General features: G+C 42.0%; 1 protein-coding gene across 1 annotated transcript in view; it reads right to left on the bottom strand.

Annotated features, from left to right (window-relative positions):
• PITRM1 (pitrilysin metallopeptidase 1) overlaps positions 1-22,876 on the bottom strand; it is a 35,945-nt gene extending 13,069 nt beyond the window's left edge. The window contains exons 1-16 of the mRNA XM_002720817.6: positions 22,718-22,876; positions 19,826-19,928; positions 18,048-18,154; positions 17,545-17,696; positions 15,890-16,004; positions 15,712-15,808; positions 14,107-14,267; positions 10,783-10,909; positions 9,908-9,996; positions 8,823-8,951; positions 8,078-8,191; positions 7,783-7,879; positions 6,775-6,909; positions 5,649-5,787; positions 1,720-1,836; positions 132-264 (exon numbers count right to left, since the gene is read on the bottom strand). Coding sequence (XP_002720863.4) covers positions 132-264; positions 1,720-1,836; positions 5,649-5,787; positions 6,775-6,909; positions 7,783-7,879; positions 8,078-8,191; positions 8,823-8,951; positions 9,908-9,996; positions 10,783-10,909; positions 14,107-14,267; positions 15,712-15,808; positions 15,890-16,004; positions 17,545-17,696; positions 18,048-18,154; positions 19,826-19,928; positions 22,718-22,773 — 1,871 coding nt within the window. The 5' untranslated portion in view covers positions 22,774-22,876. The remainder of the gene's footprint in view (positions 1-131; positions 265-1,719; positions 1,837-5,648; positions 5,788-6,774; positions 6,910-7,782; positions 7,880-8,077; positions 8,192-8,822; positions 8,952-9,907; positions 9,997-10,782; positions 10,910-14,106; positions 14,268-15,711; positions 15,809-15,889; positions 16,005-17,544; positions 17,697-18,047; positions 18,155-19,825; positions 19,929-22,717) is intronic.
• Positions 22,877-24,424: the final 1,548 nt, after the last annotated feature.

Below are 24,424 nucleotides of genomic sequence, written 5' to 3'. Positions count from 1 at the left end.
CATACTACATTTTTATACTCATGTATATATGCATATATAATTATATGTAAATATATATGATAGAAATATATAAAGTATTTAAACATGTGCTGTTTTATAAACGTGTATTGTTCCCAACATGAGACACTTACTTGGTAAGGACATTGCAAAAGAGTGGCACATATGGCTTCAGCTCCTCAGGAAGTGTGTTTAAACTAGAAAAGGCTCGGAAGTACACCATGCCGTTGGTGGGCTGGGCACAGTACTGCACAGGGATTTCTCCAGCTACAGAAACAAAAGTCATTTTATCAGTAACATTTTAATCCTTTTTAATTTTAAAGGTTAATGCTATTTCTTTTTAAGGATGGAGGTTTAAAACTTACATTAGCCAAAAACTACTATCCACTGTTATACACAGTTTATATAAATTTTCCTATTTTTCTTTCATTATTTAAAAAAAAAAGACTGAAGCAATCTTCAATCCTGAAGTAATCTCTGCTTTTCGAAGGATGAGAATGGAAGAATATTCATATTATTTTGGTTTTAGACATAACTATGCCAGCATTCCAGCTGGTTTTGAACCACTTCTACCCACCCTACCTACCTTACTCAAACCCTCCCTTTACTCACAATGAACTCTACCTCGGTCATCCCAACGTCAGATCTCACTATTTCACCCACCCTAAACGCCACTCATCTTCATCAGTGAGTTCTACCCTTCCTGAAGTCCAACACTGGCTGCCTTGTGCACAGAGGGCTCTCTGATGGGCCCCACAAAGTCCTCAGCATGGTATTCTGTAATGCCTAAGGCCTCTCCAAGTCTCCCAAAGGGAAGGACCTGTGAGTGCTCTTTTGTACATCCCTAGCGCAGTGACCTAAACCATGAGAGGGACTAGAGCACTTACTTGTGACTGATTTGTCTTCATGGATTCTTTGAATAAACACTTGATGGTATTCACCAGAAAGTGTAAACTACAGGGGATTAAAAGATCAGCTAACTATGATTTCCAGAAGAATTAACTCGCTCACGCATCCACACAAGCATTTGTACAACATGTGTACAAACTAATCAGATGTAGTAAACAGCACAAGGACTGTTCAAGAAACAAAGGTGCGTTAGAGATGCTTCACAGAAAACAGGCATGCTCAGGCGCTGTCTACAGCGCACTGCTGTCATCAGATCATGCCCATCTGTAAGCACAGTGACAACGCCTCCGGGTAATGGTATTCCAAAGACATGTCAGCCAGAAACCAACGCGAGATCAGCACCTTTGAGAACTCAGAAACAGTGAGACTACAGGTGGAAAAAGCAGGACGAGACAGGAGTCAAACAGCCTCAACTCCCTTTCCATTTTCCATGAGCCAGGGCTACCTATACTTCGGGAGGCCTTTCTTTATCCCCCAATTCTTGTTTCCCACACCGACAGCTGAGTTGATGAGTTACTTTGGGCAATGGGCTCAGAGGATGTCTCTACCCTTCAAAAACTGTGTGATTCTAGGAGCAGTGAGTTACAGAGCCAAATCACATTAATTCATGAGAAAACTAACAGCCTCTTACTGCGTGAAGTCTATTGTCACTGACTGTCAAGAGCAACTCACAAGACAGATGAAGAACAAGACTACAGATTAATTAATGCTTACATGTTTCGTGACAATAAACCAGAGTTTGACTACTTCCTGTATTTAATTTAATCTAACCAAGGAACCTGTGTACCCATGAAAATGACTGTTTACAGTGACCTGCCAGCGCTATGTCCAACTCAGTGAAAGGCATGGTGGGCTCGATGTCTGAAACTTTCAATGCCGGGAGACAGGAGGCATCTTGAGGTTTACTTTGCTGAGTCCGTAATTCTAAACCTAAAAAAAAGACAAAAAGAAAGAAAAAGGAAAGGAACAGCATTCAGGACTTTAGTTAAAAGGTCTCAAGCGATTTCTCTTTCCTGTTTGCTATCTTGCATTCACAAATACCACCCCCTTCCAAGTGGTATGGTTTATAAGGTGGACGTCACTTCTGAACTTACTAGATTTAAAGGCAATGATAAACCTTCTCCATAGGTAGCCCTTATGCTAACTCTCCTTCTATAATTATTTAAAAAGATAATTTTGCGAAGGAGGAGCGTTAAAATCAGTTTTCCCTCTGCCACTTAAAAGTTTACACTGGATAAACTGAACTAACTTATGCTTAGAGATCTCAAAGCATTTCTTGCTGGATTTAATGACTTTTGGAATTGTTTTCTCTTATTTCACTTCCACTAACTGCAAGATGTTTGCACAGTCACATACATTTCACAAATTACCGCAGTGCTTAAACCTGTATTTCCTAGGCCTGATGGTTCATTCACCCAACCAGAGGGTGAAATTTCCTCTCCTTTCGTGGAGAATTCTCAATAGAACCTTGTGGTCTAGAGAGCTAAGAATCCAAAAGGCTCACAGCGGACTGGTGCTATTGTGTAGCAGGTAAAGCCAGCAGCAGCAGTGCTGGCATCCCATATGGGCACTGGTTCAAGTCCCGGCTGCTCCACTGCCAATCCAGCTCTCTGTTTATGGCATGAAAAAGCAGCAAAAGATGGCCCAAGTGCTTGGGCCCCTGCATCTGCATGGGAGACCCGGAAGAAACTCCTGGCTCTTGGCTTCAGATCGGTCCAGCTCCGGCTGTTGCAGCCATTTTGGGGAATGAACCAGCAGATGAAAGACTTCTTTCTCTCTCTCTGCCTCTCCGTAACTCTGCCTTTCAAATAAATAGATAAATCTTATAAAGCAAAACAAAAAAGGCCCACAGCAGTTTATTTTATTTTATTTTTTGGACAGACCTGAATGATCCTTGGGTAGAATCCTTTTTTTTTTTTTGACAGGCAGAGTGGATAGTGAGAGAGAGAGAGACAGAGAGAAGGTCTTCCTTTTGCCGTTGGTTCACCCTCCAATGGCCGCCGCGACTGGCGCACCACACCTATCCAAAGGCAGGAGCCAGGTGCTTCTCCTGGTCTTTTTATGGGGTGCAGGGCCTAAGCACTTGGGTCATCCTCCACTGCACTCCCTGGCCACAGCAGAGAGCTGGCCTGGAAGAGGGGCAACCTGGACAGAATCCGGCGCCCTAACTGGGACTAGAACCCGGTGTGCCGGCGCCACAAGGTGGAGGATTAGCCTAGTGAGCCGCGGTGCCAGCCAGGGTAGAGTCCTTAATTTAAAATTCTGTCAAGCAGACACTCAAATGTCTCCTTTCACATACACAGTTTGTAGGGGGTGGCTGTACCAAGTTATTCTTATTTTAACTCATAATGAAGAACACTCCTGGTGTCTGCTGAGCTTCCCTAATCTTCCAATTGAGCCCATCCGAAGCTCCATGAGATAACGTGGCCACCCAACAACCTACCTGGAGATGGCACTTTGAGGCCAGTGAATACCTCATATAATACGTAACTATCCACAGGTATTGCTGGGCACAAGTTCAAGTGAAAGCTGGACCTTGCCACTTACTCCCAGCTCCCTAGGCCTATGCATAGGGGCAGTCATCACCACCGACAGTCTTCACTTGCTTTGGTATCAGGAGCCCAGGCTCCCCAGAGGATTAAGCTCAAACCTATCATATTTTCAAGACCTTCCCTTACCTGATGGTTACCTGCCTAATCAAGCTGTTTCCTGATCTTATGCCACTCAGAAAAAAAAATTTCTATTCCTGTGCCTTTGACAAGTCTCCTCTTGCCTCTTTACTTATCTAGTCTTACCAACAGTTCAAACATTCTGCAACTACTGAAATCCCAACTGCTCCTTCTCTGAATGTACTCAGCAGAAAAAACATTTAAAATTTTCCCTTTTCTTCTGCAAAATCACAAGCTCCCTAAGAGTAGGGGCTCTGTCTCTTCACATGTAGACACCAAAATATTTGAGGGTTAATGTTTTTCAATAAATTAAAACAATTTCCTATTCACCTTCTTCTTCATTAGTATTCACTGACTGGACATTATTTTCAGAGATTAACACTGAAGTCCCTAATGTGAGAACTACTGACCTAAAATAACCACTAAATAATGCACTAGCATCGTGTCCCACCTTACAGGAACTCTGCAAAGTAAAAACATACTTTGTAATCTGTGCATCATAATGTACTTTTTTGCAGTAGTTGTAGTGTACTGGGTTTTCTTAAAATACAGAAAACTTTGGGGCCAGAGTTGTGGTGCAGTGGGCTGAGGCTCCACCTGCGGGGCCAGCATCGCATATAGATCCTGGTTCATGTCCCGGCTACTCTTTTCCCAATCCGGCTTTCTGCTATGGCTTGGGAAGTCAGAGAGGATAGCCTAAGTGCTTGGGCCCCCGCGTAAGTGGGAGACCTGGAAGAAGCTCCTGGCTTTGCTCTGGCCCAGTTCATGGGCACTTGGGGAGTGAACCAGCGGATGGAAGACCTTTTTCTGTTTCTGTCTGTCTCTCTCTCTCTCTCTAACTATACCTCTCTATTAAATAAATTCATTTTAAAAAATTAGAATTTAAAAAATGTAGAACACTTCTAGATAAGACATCAAGATAAAATCACCGTAGGGAACATACATTCTATTGCTTGCACATGGAATTATCATGTGTACTTACACATGGCTTTAACAAAAACTGGAAGATTTGCACTTGTCAGCATTTAGAAAACAGATTAAAATATCAGTCTGTCTAAGCAAGAATTCAGTTACAAAGAATATGGATAGGTTCCAAGTTAACACTGATTTTATCTTTACTAGACTAAATTACCTCAAAATTAGCATGATCACAATGGAATTGCCTTATTTTCCACCTAAAGTCAACTCTGACTTCCTGACAAGCCCAGCAATTCTTCATATAATCCTAGCCTAACTAGCTTTTTGTTTGAGGGGGAGGATATATAGGCTGTAAAAATATTTTAATAGGCCTTATTAATGTGTAATTTGCAAGTAATAAAATTCACAATCTTAAAGATATAATTCAGTGAGTTTTGGCAAATGTTCAAAATCATAACATCTCCATATAGTGACAGAACATTTCCACTACCCAAGTGCTCGCACCTTGACTGCACACAGCCCTACCTCCATCCCTGGGATCTAGAAACTTCTTATCTGTTCTCTTTCCCTAAGCCTTATGACTTCTAGGACTTCATATTAGTGGGTTCATTCAGTATGTATTCTTTTCTGCCTGGCTTATTTCACTTACTGTAGTGTTTCTGGGATCCACCTAGGTTAAGTTTCATCATCATTTTGTTTCTTTATATGGCTGAGGAGTCTTTGTATAGATAAACATGTCAAGGCCCTTCTCATTCTGGTCTCCACTTGGCCCCAGTCTTTCCTCCACTGAGCCTGGCTTCTTCTGAAAGCAGTTTATACTGTTTACATTGCTTGTTTGCAGTTATTATATATACTGCAATATAATACAAATTTCACTGGCATACTGCATCACCTGGTAAGTGGAAAGCATTTAAAATTTGCAAAATGAGTAAGTTTCATAAAGCTAACTCTTTTTTATCATTTTTGTCTTTCCTGGTGAACCTCAGCATGAATTTTCTAAGAACAGGGTCTTTTCTCATGGGTGAAACCACTGCATCAAGTGTGCACTTGTTGGTTGAAACAATATTTGCCTCCAACTATTAGCTCTCTAAAAGTTCACTCGATCTGGGTGAACGAAGGCTAGGGAATAACTACACATAAAACTAAGCATCTGACCTTTCTGGTAGATCTGTTCCTTGTCTTTCAGGGACAGAGACTTGACCTTTTGCTTTAATTTTTCTGCTTCCATTTGTGTTTGTTTCTCATAATACTTGTCATCTGGTTTCATTGATAAGGTCAGTCTGTGCTGATTATTCTGCAACAATGACAGCAACAAAAATTCCAAGTTAAAACAAGATTTTGTTAAAGCTTAACACACTGAAGTGGCCTCTGCTGGTGTGTTCCTAGTTGTCAAGTTCTATGTATTCATTTCAAAAAAATCAGAAATCACCTGCAGGTCTGTTTTACATAAGCCATGTAATTCTTATACCATAGCTGATATGTAAGTACATAGTTCATAGATGTTGCATTTATTATTGCTAGGATTATTATCACTGTCACTACTATTAACCATAAATATATCAACAACCAAGATCTTCTCTTTTTATTAGTTGTCAAAAGAAACTGTACTTTAATTTTTTTTAGTCTAACTTGAAGATAACAGCATTCTGACTTAATTTTTTGTCAAGTATTAATTATATTATTAACTTCTGAAATGCTGGAACTAAATTTTTGATTCAATACTTTGGAAATTAAAAGGACAAAATAGAACTTGCTCTAATGTAAAAATAAATATTAAGTGATTTAAGGTACTTCTATTTATTTCAACAATTAAAAATATTACAAATGTACTAATTGCTCACTTGTAATACTACTTAGAGAGATAAGTAGGGATGTAGCAGAAAACATAAAATCCAAGCACAAATGCCTAGAAATCTAGGAAAACAATAAGCAAACATCAAAAGAATTCAATCATAAAAATAACCAGAATTCTCTCTATATTAGGGTTACTGTTCTCATAATTTACATTATTCTTCTATTAACAGAGAATTATATGCAATGTTTTATTACTATATATGAACTACATACACAGATATCTATCTATATACAAAAACCAACTACCAACTTGCTTTAGAATCTGGAAAAGGGAATTTAAGTTAATGGAAGAATTGAAATTTTTATTTAGAAAGTAAGAAATTATGCCACCCATTAACAAAAATTGACTTAAATAATGTTCTGCATGTTCAATTTATTATGAAATACGGCATCAAAGCTATAGACACAAATCCTCCAACTTCCTTACCTTAAAATACTGTTTTACTTTTTCCTGCAGAAATTTTGGATTTTCCTTAAGGCACTGCCTAAATTTAGTCAGCTGGTTTCCCATCTTCAAGAGCTCCACGGGGTCTCCGTCATGATTCCAACAAGAAGCTATATACTGAAAGGGTGACACAGTGTATATTACACCACAGCATACACTACACCTTAAACTGCATTACCTCACCAATACTGTACTCAAATTACCTCAGTAAACCTCAAAGCCATATTTTATTAATATTCTAGTTTCTGGATTGAAAAACACCAGAGAAAATTATTTACAATAAAAATTAAGTAATTATTTGATTGAATAAAAAAAAACTCATCTTGACCCCATCTGATTCTAATCAAATTAAAAACACAGAATTCTAGAAAATTAGTTACCAACAAACTACCAGTTTTCATAAATCCCTACTCATTTAGTCAGAATAAATCTATTACACATAAAAGCATATCAAAATGCAAATTATGCTAGTAAAAAGAGAAAAAAATTCAACTAAATTAAATTTGTATTTGATCCAAGCAGTATTAATGCTCAAAGTTCAAATAAAAAGTGCTATCAAGTGTCAATCTAGGGGCTGACGCTGTGGCATAGCACAAAAAGCCATCACCTCTAGTGCTGGCATCCCATATGGGCATTGGTTCCAGTGCCGACAGATCCACTTCCGATCCAGCTCTCTGCTGTGGCCTGGGAAAGCAGTGGAAGATGGGCCCCTGCACCCACATGGGAGACTCAGAAGAAGCTCCTGGCTCCTGGCTTCAGATCAGCATAGCTCAGGCCATTGTGGCCATTTGGGGAGTGAACCAGCAGAGGGAAGACCTCTCTCTTTCTCTCTCTGCCTCTCCTCTCTGTGTGTAACTCTGACTTTCAAATAAACAAATATTAAAAAAGCACGCCAATCTATATTTTCAGTTCTGTCAAGAACCACTAACTGCAAAATGCACAAAGTAAAATAAGACAAAGCAGAACCAAGTGGGGTGAGAAATCACATACTGAGGTCAGGGTAAGTCCAAAGCTGGTAGACTGGTGCTTCATCTGTATTTCAATTTTATGAAGTAAAGCTTCAATTCGATCATCTTCAAATCCTTTCCTAAAGAACACAATTTGAGAACTGAATGTTGAAAAGACATAAATGTTTTAGAATCACAAGGTAGCAGAGATAATAAAGAACTAGATATGAATCCGTTTTATGACACAAAGAGAAGGACGAAGAAAGCCCTATCCCTTCCCCATAAGGCATTCATGAATGAAGAATGAGAGCAAATCATGAAAGATAAGCCACACTTACTCAACTACTTCATCAATTGTTTTGTCTACAAGGTTTCTGACCATCTGAATGTCTTTCTCTGCAATGCCTTGGAGGCCAACGCTGAAGAAGGCCTCTCTTGTGTAGCCATTGTATCTAGCACACAAAATCAGAGATAATACATTAGAATCCACACACCTTTACCAGTCACTTGTGAAATAGCTTTATTTAAAGTTCAGAGCTAAGAACCTTCAATTCCAAGGTTTCTACTAAAAAGCTCATTAAAACAGTATTCTCAGATATGTATTTCTCCAAAATAATTGGTTACATACACATTCATGTCCTTTTCAAGTATGTCTAAAAATCAGTAAAATGAAAAGTTTTGAGTTAGCACAAAATACAGTAAATTTAGAAATAGAACTACTGAGTTTTACAAAATTTTAGAATTTCATAGAATATGTTCTTAGGTGACATTTAAAACAGGCAAACAACATTCTGGGACCTTGGGAAAGCTGTATGTTTTTGGTTTTGCTTCTTTTGGCCACAGATCTCCTTCAAGGGATGTAAACGGCTTCTACTGAAACCAAAATCTAGCCCTGGGCGCCATGTTGGGAGTGGCTGTCCTGTGACCTGTGGGATACTCAGTGGCATCCCTGGATCCCCCACCTACTACATTCCAACAGGTGGTACCTGCTCCAGTTCTAAAAACCCAGATTGCTAAGCGTCCTACAAGGGCAAGACAAAACCGCCCACAACCGAGAACCACTAATCTCATCATCAAACTCACCCAACATCAGGAGAAAAGTCTGTGCCAAGTCCAGATTCAATTAAGGCTTTGTAAAAGGGAGAGTTGGGTCCAGCAACCAAGAGTGAAGACAGAAGGTTTAAAGTGAAGGATTCAAATGTGTCGGTGATACTTCATTGGGAGAAACAAAGAAGCAGGGAGAGAAAAGGGAAAAATTACTGACCTTATACATGTTTAAATTATATAAAATCACTACTAAAATAATACTTTTGCCACCAAACAAGCTGAAGTTCTACTAGAAACTTGTACATGGCCACATTCATTTTAATTGTTACATGACTAAAGAGAATTTTAAAAACACAATCCAAACCATAAAATTTAACAGCTTACCAAAATGTTCATAACAATGTGCTGAGTGCGTCCCATGTATTATCTCAGCTAATGCTAAAACATCAACACTAACGGGGTACTTCAAAAAGTCCATGGGAGATGGAATTGATTAAAAAACAGGTTTATTTTGAGGTAAGAAGTTCTACGCATAGTATTCTTCATAATGCACATTTTCCAGGAACTTTCTGAAAGATTCACGTATAAAGCAGACAAGGCACAAATGACGAGATGCAGTGATGCGCTCCACACGTGCAGAGAGAGCTCAGCCGTGGTGGGGCTGAGCCAATGTCTTTCCTTCCATAATCAGCCTTCAGGAAACAGGTGCTAAGGCGGTCTCCACAAAATCTAGAGCGTTACACAGTTTGGTGTGTGTATATTTTTCCAAGGAAGGTGATCAGAGTCTTCTTTTCACACTTGGGGATCTGTCATGCCCACAATGTGCAATTCTAAGGCAGTCTTTTCTCCACAGGAATGAAGTCTTGAAATATAATAATGAAATCAACTGTTTTTTCTCTGGATGGCTACCAAAAATGACCTCCTTCCAAACTCATTCAGATGTCATTAAAATCTTTCTTGACATCTTGTTCTCTATGAAGACCTGCGTGCCTCCTGAAGCCTAACTGTATATGAATTTACACTTAATTGCAGAATTCACATCTTGACCTCCTAAACTGCACATTTCCCTAAGTGGGTTTTTTGATTGCTTTTTTTGGCTAGCATGCACAAGATATACTTACTCTGGTAAGAGGAAGCTAACACTGACTGTTGTTTGTTTAGAAGGATCTGTAGCGAATGAATCCGGGCCACATGTTATCTGGCATTCCCTCTGTAAAATGGTATGATGATTTCAGTAGGCATAGAGTCTAAATGGCTTCAAATCAATATAGGTTATCTGGGCATTTAAAATGATCCAAAGCACACTTTTCACTGTTAACTTTCTTTTTAAACAAATAACCACTCCGAAGTCTTACATACAACGTACAGTCCCAAACAACATTTCAAAATTTTATTATTAGGGGCTGGCACTGTGGCGTAGCAGGTAACGCTGCCGCCTGCAGCACCAGCATTCCATATGCCCATATGGGTGCCGGTTCCTGCCCCAACTGCTCCACTTCTGATCCAGCTCTCTGCTATGGCCTGGGAAAGCAGAAGATGGACCATGTCCTTGGGTCCCTGCACCCAAGTGGGAGACCTGGAAGAAGCTCCTGGCTCCTGGCTTTGGATCAGCCCAGCTCCGGCCATTGCAGCCAATTGGGGAGTGAACCAGCAGATGGAAGATCTTTTCTCTCTGCCTCTCCTCTCTCTGTGTAACTCTGCCTTTCAAATAAATAAGTAAATCTTAAAAAAAAAAAAAAAAAAACCTTATTATTAGTGCATAGTTCAGGTCCTCATTGCATTATCTCTTAAGAGGCAATGATCAAATTTTCAAAAAGTTAAGGTGGATGGGGGCGGAAACCAAAAAAATCTCTAAAGACTGAAACACTACCCAAAAAACTCCCAGAGGCCACAGCTCAGACATTTTGAGCATAAAAATAAATATGTAGATTAAATACGTAGATGGATGTCACTGGATCACATAACCTTACTGTCTAAAAACTGGTGGGGCACTTACAGGCTTATCCCAGGGCTTCTGAGCTGGCACTGAAGTACTTGGCTCAATTTTCTGAAATTTACTCAGTGCTTCTTCTTGAATTTGCTTCAGATGCTGTTCTAACTGAAAATTTCCATAAGTGAAGAACCTAAAATTTTGAGGGGGACATATTAGTCTATTTAGGAGGATTATATACATATATATATATATCCTATATATAAAACAAACTACTTTCCATACTGAAGCCAACTTTATATAGGACTCTATGTTAATTTCACTTAGTTTAACTACAAACATAAAATAAAAGCATTTGCTTTTGCCCTTTAATAGGAAATATTCTAACAAGATATAAACCATGCAGAAGTACTTAACTAATAATTCACCAACAACACTGACAGAAAAAAAAATCTCAAAAATTCAAATTTAGACTGCAAATTCTGTACTATACATGTTTTTAAGACAATACAATTACTCAAACCAAGCAAAAAGGTTACAATGGCAAAGCTCAATATTTCTTTACTGTAATTGTTATCTGAGCTGTGGTTCAGATTTAGGGGACTTGTAACTTAAAAACCTTTTGAAAGGTTTATACTCAAGGGTTTAGAAACATATTTTATACTCTAAAGGTTTAATTAATGCAATAAGCACCTCTAGCAATCACATTCTGGTCTCTAAATGCCCTTCTCCATTTAGCCGCAGAATCCTGGGGTGTGCAGTGGGAAGAGCCCAGGTGTGCATTTAAGGGGGACGGGGCGGAAACCAAAAAGTCCCTAAAGACTGTAACACTACTAGAAACTCACATTTGATCATAAAAATAGATATGTAAATGGATGTCCCTGGATCACACAACCTCAATGTATAAACATTTCCCCTAAGGTCTTCATGGTACTAGAAAACAAACCAAAGGAGGCTTATGAACAACAATAAAGGAGAGGAAAAGAAAGATTCCTTTTGTCATTTGTCATCACTGGAGGGATGTAGTGCCATCATCGCTCCCCCAGTACCAAAAAGACGCCCACTGCCTTTCACATCAGCATGTCTATCAGGATAACTGAAGAACCCCAGCTGATGAGGCAAAGTCTTCCCTGCTGAAGTCTGGTCAACAAGCATACAGGGAACTAGAGAATTAGAAAACCCTGCAAACACTGATAAAGAAACTGATGCAGGCAACAATTAGTAATGAATATAAAAACCAGGGACAGAACATGAGAAATTCAATCATCATTCACAGAGGGCCAGGATCTGCATCCCCTGATGGCCTGTGGTTGTGAGGAAAGGACAGAAATTCACGACGGAACAGCTGGCTGCCGCTGTCTTAACCACTGACTTTGCATCCCAGTGGTGGGGCAACAGGTATCACAGGTGCTGGGATGCAGCAGGCGATTTGGAAGACTCCGTGGAAGAAGGCTTAACTGGACTCTAAGTCTTTGGATCTATACTCCAGTTCTCAGGACATCCAGGAAGGCACCAAGTAGTGGCAGAAAGCAGCAAACAACCGAGTGGGTGAGGAAGTCAAGAGGCAGTCTGGCCTGACCTCTCCCTGTTGTCCATGAGAGGCAGCATGCACACAGACGGACAAAATGCCATGTGTGGGCCTCAACTGAGTGGAGCAAACATCTTGGGGACACACAGGATCTGAGTACACAGCAAGAGTGGATTTAGGAAAGTACGATATGTTGTGTTAAATGTGAAAATGGTTATTATGTAAGAAAGTACAAAAACATATTCTGGAGTAAATATCACGAGATCTGTATTTACTCCAAAAAATGCCAACAGGGGCAGCACTGTGGTGTGGCGGGTGAAGCTGACATATGCAATGCTGGAATCCCACATGGGTGCCAGTTCAAGTCCCGGCTGCTCCACTTCCAATCTGGCTCTGTGCTAATGCATGTGGAAAAGCAGTAGAGGATGGACCACGTTCTTGGGTCCCTGCACCCATGTGGGAGACCTGGAACAAGTTCCTGGCTCCTGGCTTCTGTCTCACTCAGCCCTGTCCGTTGCAGCCGTCTGGGGAATGAACCAGTGGGTAGAAGATTTCTCTCTTTCTGTCTCTCTCTCTCCATAACTCTTTCAAGTGAATAAAATCAATCCTTTTTTTAAAAAATAATCATGCCAATGTAGAAAAATACCTATTTAAAAAGTGTATGGGAGGGGCCGGCACTGTGGCACAGTGGGTTAATGCCCCAGCCTGTGGTGTCAGCATCCCATATGGGCACTGGTTTGAGTCCAGCTGCCCCACTTCTGATCCAGCTCTCTGCTATGGCCTGAGAAAGCAGTGGAAGATGTCCCAAGTGCTTAGGCCTCTGCACTCATGTGGGAGACCCAGAAGAAGCTCCTGGCTCCTGACTTCAGATCAGCTCAGCTCTGCCCACTGAAGTCATTTGGGGAGTGAACCAGTGGATGGAAGACCTTTCTCTCTCTGGCTCTACCTCTCTCTGTAACTCTGTCTTGTAAATAAATAAAATAAATCTAAAAAAAAAATAATAAAGTGTATGGGGATTCAGATGCTATTCAATACTTTTCTGTATACTTGAAATTTTTATAATTAAAATTTTTAACTTTTTCACAAAATATTTTTACAAATATTTTACACTAGTATTTATTTACTATTAATGTTTTATTAGCAATATGTGAAGCAACCAATTTTTCAAAAAGCATCTAAGGTTCAAGAACTTCATCCGCCATTTACAGAGCATTTGTATGTGCAAACGACAGAGCTTAAAGCTTTACTTGCAGTCCCGCGACGTGGATGCCAACACAGGCAACCCCATTCTACACAGACTGAAACTAGGACTGAGAAGTGAGAGTGGAAGGCTGCCTGTAACCACCTTGCTGGGCCCCTGCACATATGTAAAATGAATATCCAGGGGAGGTATCTGCCACAGTGGTTAACATTTGGCTTGTGATATCTGCACCCCAATCAGACTGCCTGGGTCCACAGCGTACCTTCATTCCCAATTCTAGCTTCCTGCTAATAAATGTGTGCACCCTGGGAGGTAGCAGGTGATAGCTCAAGTAGTTTCGTCCCTGCCACCCACGTGGGAGTCCCAGACTGAGTTCCTGGCTCCTGCTTTGACCTTGGCTGTTGTGAGCATCTGGGGAGTGAAGCGGCAGATGGGAGGTCTGTCTGTGTTTCTGCCTTTCAAAAGAAGTAAAATCAGTCAATCAATGTTAAAAATGAATATCCAAGTAAATTAAAATGGGCAAACTTAAAGAATTTTATCAAGACATACTTCAACAAACATTTCTTTGATAAATATGAGAGAAGACACGTCATTTAGTGTAAGTATGCAAATAATTCCATTCTTGACAATCTACCATTAAACTTGTACAACTAACCATTACCTAGCATTACTCGGGTGATAGTGAGTAGCATGAAATTGTTTAAGTTGTTCCCATGTGAGCTCTGGGATGCACAACGGATCACCACCGGAGATGACTGAGTATGTATGATCAGGAAGAAGTCGGTTCTGAAGGTGCTGTGAGAATATCCTCTCATTATCTGTCTTAAAAAAAAAAAATATATACGTAAAATGCAGTCATGTGCTATATAACAACATTCTGGTCAATGACAGACCACATATGTGATGGTGATCCTATAATATTATAATATAGCCTCAGTGTGCATTAGGCTATACCATCTAAGTTTCTGTCAGGATACTCTGATGTCTGCACAAGGACGAAACCACCTAATGACACACTTTTTGGTACATACCCCGTTAAGCAATGCATGGCCAACACCTATGATAACATCACAAAACACTCTGGGAGTATAAATGTGCAACACCTTGCAAATCTGTTCTAATGGTAAACCAGGACATCCTGCTGCATTCCATTTGTTCACAACCTAGGCATAGAACCCAAGAGTGGGTCTTGGAAGGAAAGAAAATTTTCTTTCCATTATTAACTGGGTGAATATTTGGGTAGCTGAAGGCAAGCGGACAGGCACATGAAATGAGGATGGAGGTACCAGGATCCCTTGTTGTTCGGCAGGTCGGAAAAAGTTGTTACCCTAACTTGAATTTCAAGAGGGTGCTTTGGAAGAACAATATTCAGACTGAGTATGAGAGGGTAGGAAACAGTCCCCCAGCTGAAAGAGGCCATGGAGAGTACCTGGAGGCCAGAAGCCACTTCATGCACTTCAGAGACTAGGACAGACCAGAGCAGGTCCTCAAAGTTGGGGGTATAGTGAGGAGAAACATGAGGCTGTGGGTCCAAGACAGCAGTTCTCAAACCACAAAGGTCTCAAGATCCCTCTCCACTCGTAAAAAATTAGTGAAGTCACCAAAGACCTTCGACTGTGGGGTTTACGTGATCATACAGGTGTTTGCACTTGTGTGCACATATGTGTGTGTATGTTCCAAAATAAATTCTCTGCATTCTACATTACAGTTGAGGCATTTTAAAACTAGTTACCTATTAATCCATTATTGCATGTTAACAAGTATTTTCTTGAAAAATACTTTTTATAACAAAACAAAAAACATGTCTGAGAAGAATGGTATGGGTCTGCATGTTCTGGATATTTTATTAATGTCTGGCTACTAGAAGACAGCTGGAATCTCCTATGTACCCCCAAATCCAGCATGTTGTGTGTCATACATCATGCCTTTTCATCTATGGGACTAAGGGATGCTTGAGAAGAGTGGGAACGAACAAGACAGTGTCTTAGTAGCAGTGGAAAATGTTTCTATCTTGCAGAGCTACTGCGGTTCACACATCAGGGCCCCACACACAGTGTGAGAGGTTCGAGGACAAACAGCAGCCAGGCCCTTCTATCACCTGTGGCTTCTGCTCACACTACTGACTACTAATTCAAGAAGTTATCACATAGCAGGATAACATTAAATAACTGAATGCCAACTCTCTCTTAAGTGTGTCTATATTTTAACATTTTGCACAGGTAAGATTACTTTAACATAACAGGAAAAAAGAAAAAGAAACACTTACAAAAGCTCCCTTCATCTCATTAAAGACAACTCCTTTAAAGATCAAGGGCGTCTGGGGGTCACTTGGGTTCTCGTGTTCTAGTCGCCATCCTTCCTGCCTAATTAGAGGCAAATGAGTAAATGAAAGTCACAGTGATTCTAAGGCTGAGGTTTGAATCAGGTAATTAACGGTTACCTACCAGAAGTCTAGTTCCCGCAAGCATGGGAAAAAGGTTGCATCCAAATACACTGACAGGAGGTTCTGAAAGTCCTTGGGATTTTGCGTGGAAAATGGATACAGAGTATAATCACTAGCTGCGTACAAATGAAAAATAAGATTTTACAATACAACAGACTCCCACAAAAAATCATCTACTTTCAAGCCTCATTTCAGTGTAACAGTATTTTTTAACCATCAGTGGGACAGACAGTCTCAATGCTGTGCTCTGGATCCATACTCTGGCTCTTACTTCTCATCACCCTGAGGCCCAACGTTCTAATACTCAACACCACCACTTAACAGGCACTAGTGCTAATTCAGGGACCATTTATGAGTTTTAAGATCTAGGGAGGTTGGGCTTTGTGGGACAGCAAGTTAAGCACCGGCCGGGGATGCCATATCGGGGTGCTGGCTCAAGTCGTGGCTACACTGTGCTTCCAATCCAGTTTCCTGGGGGACAGCAGATGAGGCTCAAGTGTCTGGCACTCTGACAGAAATGTAGGAGACCAGGACGAAGCTCTGGATTTCTGACTTTGGCCTGGCCAAGCCCTGGCTGTTGCAGGAATTTGAGGAATGAACCACCAGGAAGAAGATCTCTTCCTCTCTCTGTCGCCTGCCTTTCAAGTAGATGGAAATAAGCATTTTTTTTTTTAATTCTGCAAAGATTTTCTTATGCTTAGAAAAACCACCTCATTTCTGTGAGAGCACAGACTTAATCTGGTCTTGAATTTCACTCTTCCACAGAATGCTTTGTTCTCACCATCAGCCTATTCACTATTCTCAGATTTAATAAAAGCCAAATTCAAACAACACTGAAGCTAATAATAATGCAAGAGGCCTAATGTTATGGTAATACTCCCACAACAAAACTGTTTTGAACTTTTCCTAACTCTGGTTTTTATAATACAACTTTCTTGAAAGATTAAACTTCTTTTTTTTTTTTTTTTTTTTTTTTACATTTTTTTTTTATCTTTTATTTAATGAATATAAATTTCCAAAGTACGACTCATGTGTTACAATGGCTTCCCCCCCCATACCGTCCCTCCCACCCACAACCCTCCCCTTTCCCACTCCCTCTCCCCTTCCATTCACATCAAGATTCATTTTCGATTGAAAGATTAAACTTCTAACATCTTCCAATGAGACTAAGGATTCTTCAAAATGCATGCTTTATTTTTAAACATTTATTTTATTTATTTGAGAGGCAAGAGTTATAAGACAGAGAGAGGCAGAAACATAGAGAAAGCTCTTCCATCCACTGGTTTGCTTCCCAAATGGTAGCAACGGCTGGAGCTGAGCCAATCCCAAGCCAGGAGCCAGGAGCTTCTTCTGGGTCTCCCATGTGAGTGCAGGGGCCCAAGCACTAGGGCTATCTTTCCCTGCTTTCCCAGACGTTAGCAAAGAGCTGGATCAGAAGAGGAGCAGCCAGGACAGGAACCAGCGCCCATGTGGGATGCCGGCACGGCACCGTAGGTGGAGGTTTAACCCACCACATCACAGCCCCAGCCCCCATCAAAATGAATTCTAACACAATTACTAATTGCCAACCACTCTTTTTCCTTAGAAACTAACTGAATTCATTTGGGCGTGTGTGGCAAACTCAACAGCAACTTCGGTTGAGGACATCAGTCGTACCTGTGAAGGCATTCATAAAAGTGGATAATGATCTGTTCAGCATTTTGAAGAATGGATCTCTACATGGGTATTTCTGAGAACCACACAGGACGGTATGCTCAAGAACATGAGGAACCCCAGTACTGTCCATTGGCGTAGTTCGAAACTGTACACTAAGGCAAAGAAAAAAAGAAAAGGATAAACAAAATGGGGTGTATTAAGCTTAAGAGTGGCCAACAGCATTCTTAAACACATGACCACCTCAGATTACAAGAAACAATCATTTTAACATGACGACCTTTCAACAAAATGTTTCCTGACTAGAACATATAAAGTCACTGGTTCAGACTGTGCAATTTTAATATACTTAAAAGAAGATATAAAGTCGTATAATCTTTTCCTTGTATTTTTGGGAAGCTCTGTCAATAAAAATATTAATGAGGTATTACTTTGCAAGGCTTAATGTATGGTAGATGTATTAAATGGAAGCAATCAAAAACATGTCCTTACAACGCACCCCATACCTGAACAGATTATTGGAGTCTTCTCTTGCGAGGTGTAAATACCTAGCTCCTGTGCTGTCATGGCTAAGCTTCACTGCAGTCAGGAACAGTTCAGGAACAGGTGTTACCTGAGGGCCAAAGCACAAGCAGCTAACTCAGAGAAAACGAGTATCTTCAATACACTGACACAACTGGCTTTTCTGTCCTAAATGAGACAATCTTAGAAAGCCAGCATTCAGAGCTGGAAAGAACAGACCATCTCGTCCAAATCCCTGATACAGGAAACAAGGAAATGAAGACCTAAAAAGGGAAGATGGGAATTTTTTTTGTGTTTAGATTTGTTAGGCATTTTCCAAACATGTCACATGCAACCCTGTGAGGGAGACACTCTCGTCACCATTTACAGATGGAAAAAACAAACAAACAAAAACAAAAAAACAAAGCTCAGAAAGGTAAAAAGAAGCTCTCAGATTCCACAGAGCCAGGACTCACCTGCTGTCCATGCCCTTTCCCATATACTATGCTATGCCTGAATAACAATGGCTCATCCTTTGGAGGTCCACTGTGTGTCTCTTGCTTTGACACTTAGAGCTCAGAACAACCTTGCGGAGAAGGTGAGTGTCAGAACGAGCTTAGCCTGCAATGGCAGGAGGACGCTCCCAGGAATCAACAGGCTTCATGCAGCTGGAGTCCCTAGTGAGAGGACCATTGCTCACACAGACACAGCATCCAGCAAAGTGCAAAGGCTGGGAGCGCAAAAAGGCCCTCTCACCTTGTGGGCTGATGGGGGTGGTCATCTCTTACTTTAGGAAATCCTCTGTGTACACAGCCATAATTCTTGGTATTAAATAATGTGCCTTGTCTTCCAGCTATGACAGCAGTAACCTGTATTATAAATCCGAACTTCCTTAAGTGATTTTACAAATGCTCTGCCCCCATTTTCACGGCCTTCATGACTCACTGCTCCTGGACCTTGCCTGGAAATGCCCACGTCACTGCCCTTGCTCAAGCCCTGTCCAGGGACAGAGCACTATGTTTTAAGTGCCATCTTCGGCACGCACTCTTCCTCTTCCACCAGCAGCTACGGTACTGTCTCTGCTCCTCCCCCTCCTTGCCCGGGACACTTCTGCAAGATGCTCATCATGACATGGCTTGTGTCACAGCTGTGTACGAGTCTTTCAAGATGGTAAGTCATGTGCATTTGTTATGGCATCAAGCAATAGTAGAAAGTTAACAGCCAGTCAAGTATTTTAGTTATTAAGTAAAGTAAAAAAGCATTGTGAAGCGTTTGCACAAACAAACAAAAAAAACCAAGAACCAGATCAACACATCTTAACATAAGCCTAAATAAATATTGAGCTACCACCTCTTCTTTATAATTTTAAAATCTAAATGGCTCGGAAAACAGTGTTTCTCCATAGGTTGAAAGCAAATCACCTGAAAGTAAAACCTCAGTGAATAAACACAGAGCAGTGAGTCGGCACTGACCAGACTCAGTGAATCCTCAGGTCTGGCTGCAGAAACATCAGTGCGTTCGACTACAAAGACTCTGCTGGAGTGCCAGTTTCTAAAACCTCGACAGGTGTCAGGGTTCAAAGGATGCCGGAAAGGGATTGGGGATGACTTCACTTGCACCCCTGTTCAGTTGAGCACTTATCATGAAATGGGGACGATGCCAGGGCCTGCGAACTCAAGGACAAAAAGCTCCAGTCTCAACTCTGAAGGAGCTCATATGCAAGAGGTCACACTCTGTTCTGTGTATCAATTAATTTAAGCAGCACACTAGGATGCACCCCCACCTGGTTTATGGTGAACCCATGGATCTTGTCTCCCACTTCATACTGTAGAGCTCTCTCACAAGCCGGCTGACTCTTCCACCTGCGTACTCCATGGTGTGCACAGCTGTATTTAAGAAAATCATCAAAGTTAGATGCTGTGCAGGTAAGCTGCTTGGTTAACATAACGCAGCAACACAATAAAAATACTGCCTTATGATAAAAATATTTAAAGAAAATTAAATCTTGCACATTCTAGGAAATTAATTTCCAGCAAAGGTCGTCCCACTTTAACATTCAATTTATCTCAACTCAGCTCATGTTTCATAATATCAATCAATAATTATTAATTAGTAATGTTGAAAGGCCAGGGGTCGGTGAACCAGGTAAAACCACTGCTGTCTGTTTTACCCATATTCCATATGGGTACTGCTTCATGTCCCAGCTGCTCCACTTCCAATCCACCTCCCTGCTAATGGCCTGGGCAAAGCAGCAGCAGACAGCCAAATGCTTGGGCCCCTGCCACCCACGTGGAAGACCTGGATGGAACTCCAGGCTCCTGGTTTCCTCCTGGCCAAGTCCTGGCTGCTGTGGCTATTTGAGCAGTGAACCAATGGATGAAAGATCTGTCTCTCCCTCTCTGCCTTTCAAATAAATAAATAAATCTTTAAAAAAAATAAATGTTGAAAACTTTTTATTAGTCCACATTCGCAAGTAACACATTGTATAAAAGTAACTCCCAGGCCAAAATGGCTTATTTCCACCACAAAATCCTAATATGCCTCCATAGTCTAGCAATAAACTCAAAACTACAATAGAATTGCATTATGTGTCCACCAAATTGGTCAGAGTTAAAAAGAGGAATACAGGAACTCTCATTCAGGGCTACTTTGAGCACAAATCGGAATGATTATACAAATTATTTGGCATAACCATATTTAGAAAAATTGAAGATAAGCAATCCTTTCACCTCTACATACAGGGGTCTTCAAAAAGTTCATAGAAAATGCATATTCTGAGAAAAAAACCTCTTTTTTATGCGGAACACCAACTTATCTTTTAATTCCATTTTCCACAAATTTTCTGAAGTGCCCTTGTATGTATATATTCTTGGGAACTTGTACATCAAGATATAGGTACAAAAATGCTAGCACTATTCTTAATCTCAAATTCAACCAACCTAGATGTTCATCAAGAGAATGGATAAATTGTGGATTATTCATTCAATAAAATAAAAAAAAAGATGGAAAAAAGATGGGGGGTCACATGACATTGAAAAACAACAAAAAAAAACAAAGACAGCATTATTCTAAATGGGTATTAGTCAAACTTGTAACACCTATTGTAAGAGTGAGTACAAACATTGAAAATAAAGAAAAAGCAAGGCAATAATTTCTGCCAGTCAGAGGTGATTATACAGAAAGAAAGGACAGGGTTATGATCAGTTAGGGAAAAGCTTAAGACTGGCAATGGTGACACTACTGATTTTTTAAAAAATTATTCTAACTATTATATATCTCAAGGGATTTTCTACACAAACATTCCATGTCACAGAAATATTTAAAGAGCACATATTCAGGAAAAAACTGATTCTGTCACTAGCAATATGATGGAGATATAATCAACCAATATTTCCTTATTTTAGCAAATTCCAGAATTATGGGGTGGAGGATTTTAAGAAGTTGTTTGGCCTCAAGAACATGACAGTATAAAAACTCATGTGGGCACTGGTTCGAGTCCCGGCTGCTCCACTTCCAATCCAGCTCTCTGCTATGGCCTGGGAAGGTGGTGGAAGATGGCCCAAGTCCTCGGGCCCCTGCATCCGTGTGAGAGACCTGGAGGAAGCCCCTGGCTCCTGGCTTTGGATCGGCACAGCTCACCTTTTGTAGACATCTGGGAAGTGAACCAGCAGATGCAAGACCTCTCTCTCTGCCTCTCAAATAAACAAGTAAGTCTTAAAAAAAAAAAAAAAAAAAAAAGCCCCGAGTGGCAACACCAGGGTTTTCTTCCCATGTACTTTCTGGTAACCTACTATATATATAAACAACACTGCCAAGCTCACACACTCAGAAGGGTCCCCAAACCCCCTAGTTTAACAGCAGTTAAACCGCACCATAGAGTTTTATGGTTTTAAAGTTCACATAAAGTTTTGTGAATTACCATGAAAAACAAAATTTTTCATCATCTTCTTTTTCCCCATAACTTGAGTCATTAAAAAAAAAAAAAAAAAGTTCAAGTCCAGGAGGCTACAATTCTAGGAGGAGCACAGCAGGTTCAATTTAATGATAGGATGTGGAAGCCTCTGGTCTCTAGTAACGAATACGCAATGGGAGCAGATCCACTAATGAGAACCATCAACGACCCTGTTCCTTTTATGACACGTACGAAATCGCACAGCAATGACCAGCTTCACTTCAAAACGCCCGGACAGCCTACACACCGGGCACCCGCTCTGGGGTCACCTCGGCTCCTTTCAGCCCACGGACTTCCTGGAAGCATGGTCCCCGGTCACTGGCACCACTGCTCCTGGCGGTGAGCACTTCTGCATCCCCCGGGGCTGAAGGCGCCTCTGGCCGGGTTTTGCAGAGGTCCCGGGGCTGGCTTCTGGGGTATTTGGGTATGGCAACCTGCAGAAGGGGGATGTCGGGGTGCAGGAGCCCGACACTGGGGGTGTCAGGGTACAGCAGCTTCAGCCGAGGGCTGGGAACCCTTGGAGGCCTCGGGGTGCAGGAGGCCCCCACCCACCCACCCACCCAACGAGGACTGTCGCCCCCAAATACGGATGTCGGGGAGCTGTCAGCCCTGGGCCCGAAGATGAGAACTACCGCGACCCCTGTGATGCGCGCTCAGCCCCAGTCCCGCCGCCACTCATAGCTCCGCATCTCCGCTACCCCGTCCGCCCTCCAGGTCTCTCACCCGCTACTCAGACGCAACAGCCCGCCCAGCGTCCGCCGTCCGCCGCAGCGCCACATGGCGTGTGACCAGCACCGGGCCGGCGCCGACAGGTCTTAACCCGACGCACGGCGCGGGGCGGGACTCTGGCCGCGACTCCCATTGGTCAGCGTGGACGGCGACGTCCGCACCGATAGGCTGTCCAGGAAAGGGGCGGGCCCTCCCGCGAGGAAGGGGCGGGCCTCGAGGGCAGGGAGCTGCGAGGGGGACTGGAGTTGGGGTGGGGGGATCCTAGAGGGGCGGGGCCAGGTGCAGAAGGCGGGGCTCAACGCAGGGCAGGATTGCTTGCGGGCTCTCTATACGGGGCGGGACGGGTGCGGGTGAGGGGCGGAGTCTGTGCAGATGAGGGTCGGGAGGGGTGAGGAGGTGTCAGCTGAGGCCCGGTGAGCCTAGTGGACTGGCTGCTCTGTGGGCTTTGGTACCCTGCGGGGAGCCTTGTGCATCTGCTCCCTGGTTGTTGCACGCCCACCTGTAGAGCTAGAGTGAGCATAAGGGACATTCAGCTGGCTTCCATCAAATGCTTTTAGCCTTTGGGATTGGGTGGCTAGCTATATGAGGTCCGCAGGCTGCTGTGGACTGGGTGATGTTAAAAAGAATATGAAGCATCTTTAGAATTTCGCCAGGAGCCACAGGTTCATGTGCGTGTAGCCCTCTGTTTCTGCCAACCTTGTTACTTTCTGCATTTTGTGTGCAGGAAGTCCGCGCTTTGTATGTTCTAAGATTTCCAAGTACCTCGGACCCTTCTTGGAAACGCAGAGAGATTTAAGGAGGCGTGTGTGTGTGTGTGTGTGTGTGTGTGTGTGTGTGTAGGGGGCAGCCTGCCGCTGTGTGCTATAGGAGACCTCTGGGGTGAACCACACCTGAGAAATCTTTGCGTGGGACTTGGAAGAAGTCAGGACAAAAAGCTGTCCTCAATTTCTTTAGAGCCCTTCTCTCTTCACTCTTCTCCCCCTCCCCCATCTTTCCCCTGACACTGATGCAAAGAAACTCAAATTTACCTCTCTCCAGACTCCACAGAGAAAAATGCCAAGTTGACAGCTACAATCTGTTTAAACATATAAAGGCGCAGACAGAAATGCAGAGGGTAATACTGCATATTTTTTTAAACATTTATTTGTCTGTTTGAAAGGTAGAGTGATAGGCAGAGACAGAGATCTTTCATCCACTGGTTCACTCTGCAAATGGTTACAACAGCTGGGTCAGGGCAAGGTTGAAGCCAGGAGCCTGGAACTTCCATCCGGGTCTCCCCTATGGGTGGCAGGGGCCGAAATAGTTGAGCCATTAGCTGCTTCTTTTCTCAGGTGCACTGAGAAAAACCCATAGAACATACACCAAAAACTCCACGGGGCAGCGAGTTCGGCACCTAACCAAACACCTCCTTATGGATGAATACAAATGAACCAGAACAAAGCTGTTAATAAGAGGCTACGATACAAACACACTCTGTGTATACATCTCTCTCCTTAAAGAGATTTGGAGTGATAAATATTAATGCGTCTTCATTACATCTCTGTGATCTTGGGAAGATACGGTTGGGTGTTATTAACCCTATTGTGAGTGTGCGGGAAACTGAGGCAGTGGGAAGTTATAGCAGTTTTCTCTCTGAAGAATAGATGCTATATATACCCGGTAATTACCATTTACTCTGATGTTCCCATAGGATGCAGCCAC

Source organism: Oryctolagus cuniculus, chromosome 13 (assembly GCF_051225735.1).
Source record: "Oryctolagus cuniculus isolate XC-2025 breed Fujian yellow rabbit chromosome 13, ASM5122573v1, whole genome shotgun sequence".
Lineage (NCBI taxonomy): Eukaryota > Metazoa > Chordata > Mammalia > Lagomorpha > Leporidae > Oryctolagus > Oryctolagus cuniculus.
This window is presented reverse-complemented; position numbering and strand designations above follow the sequence as displayed.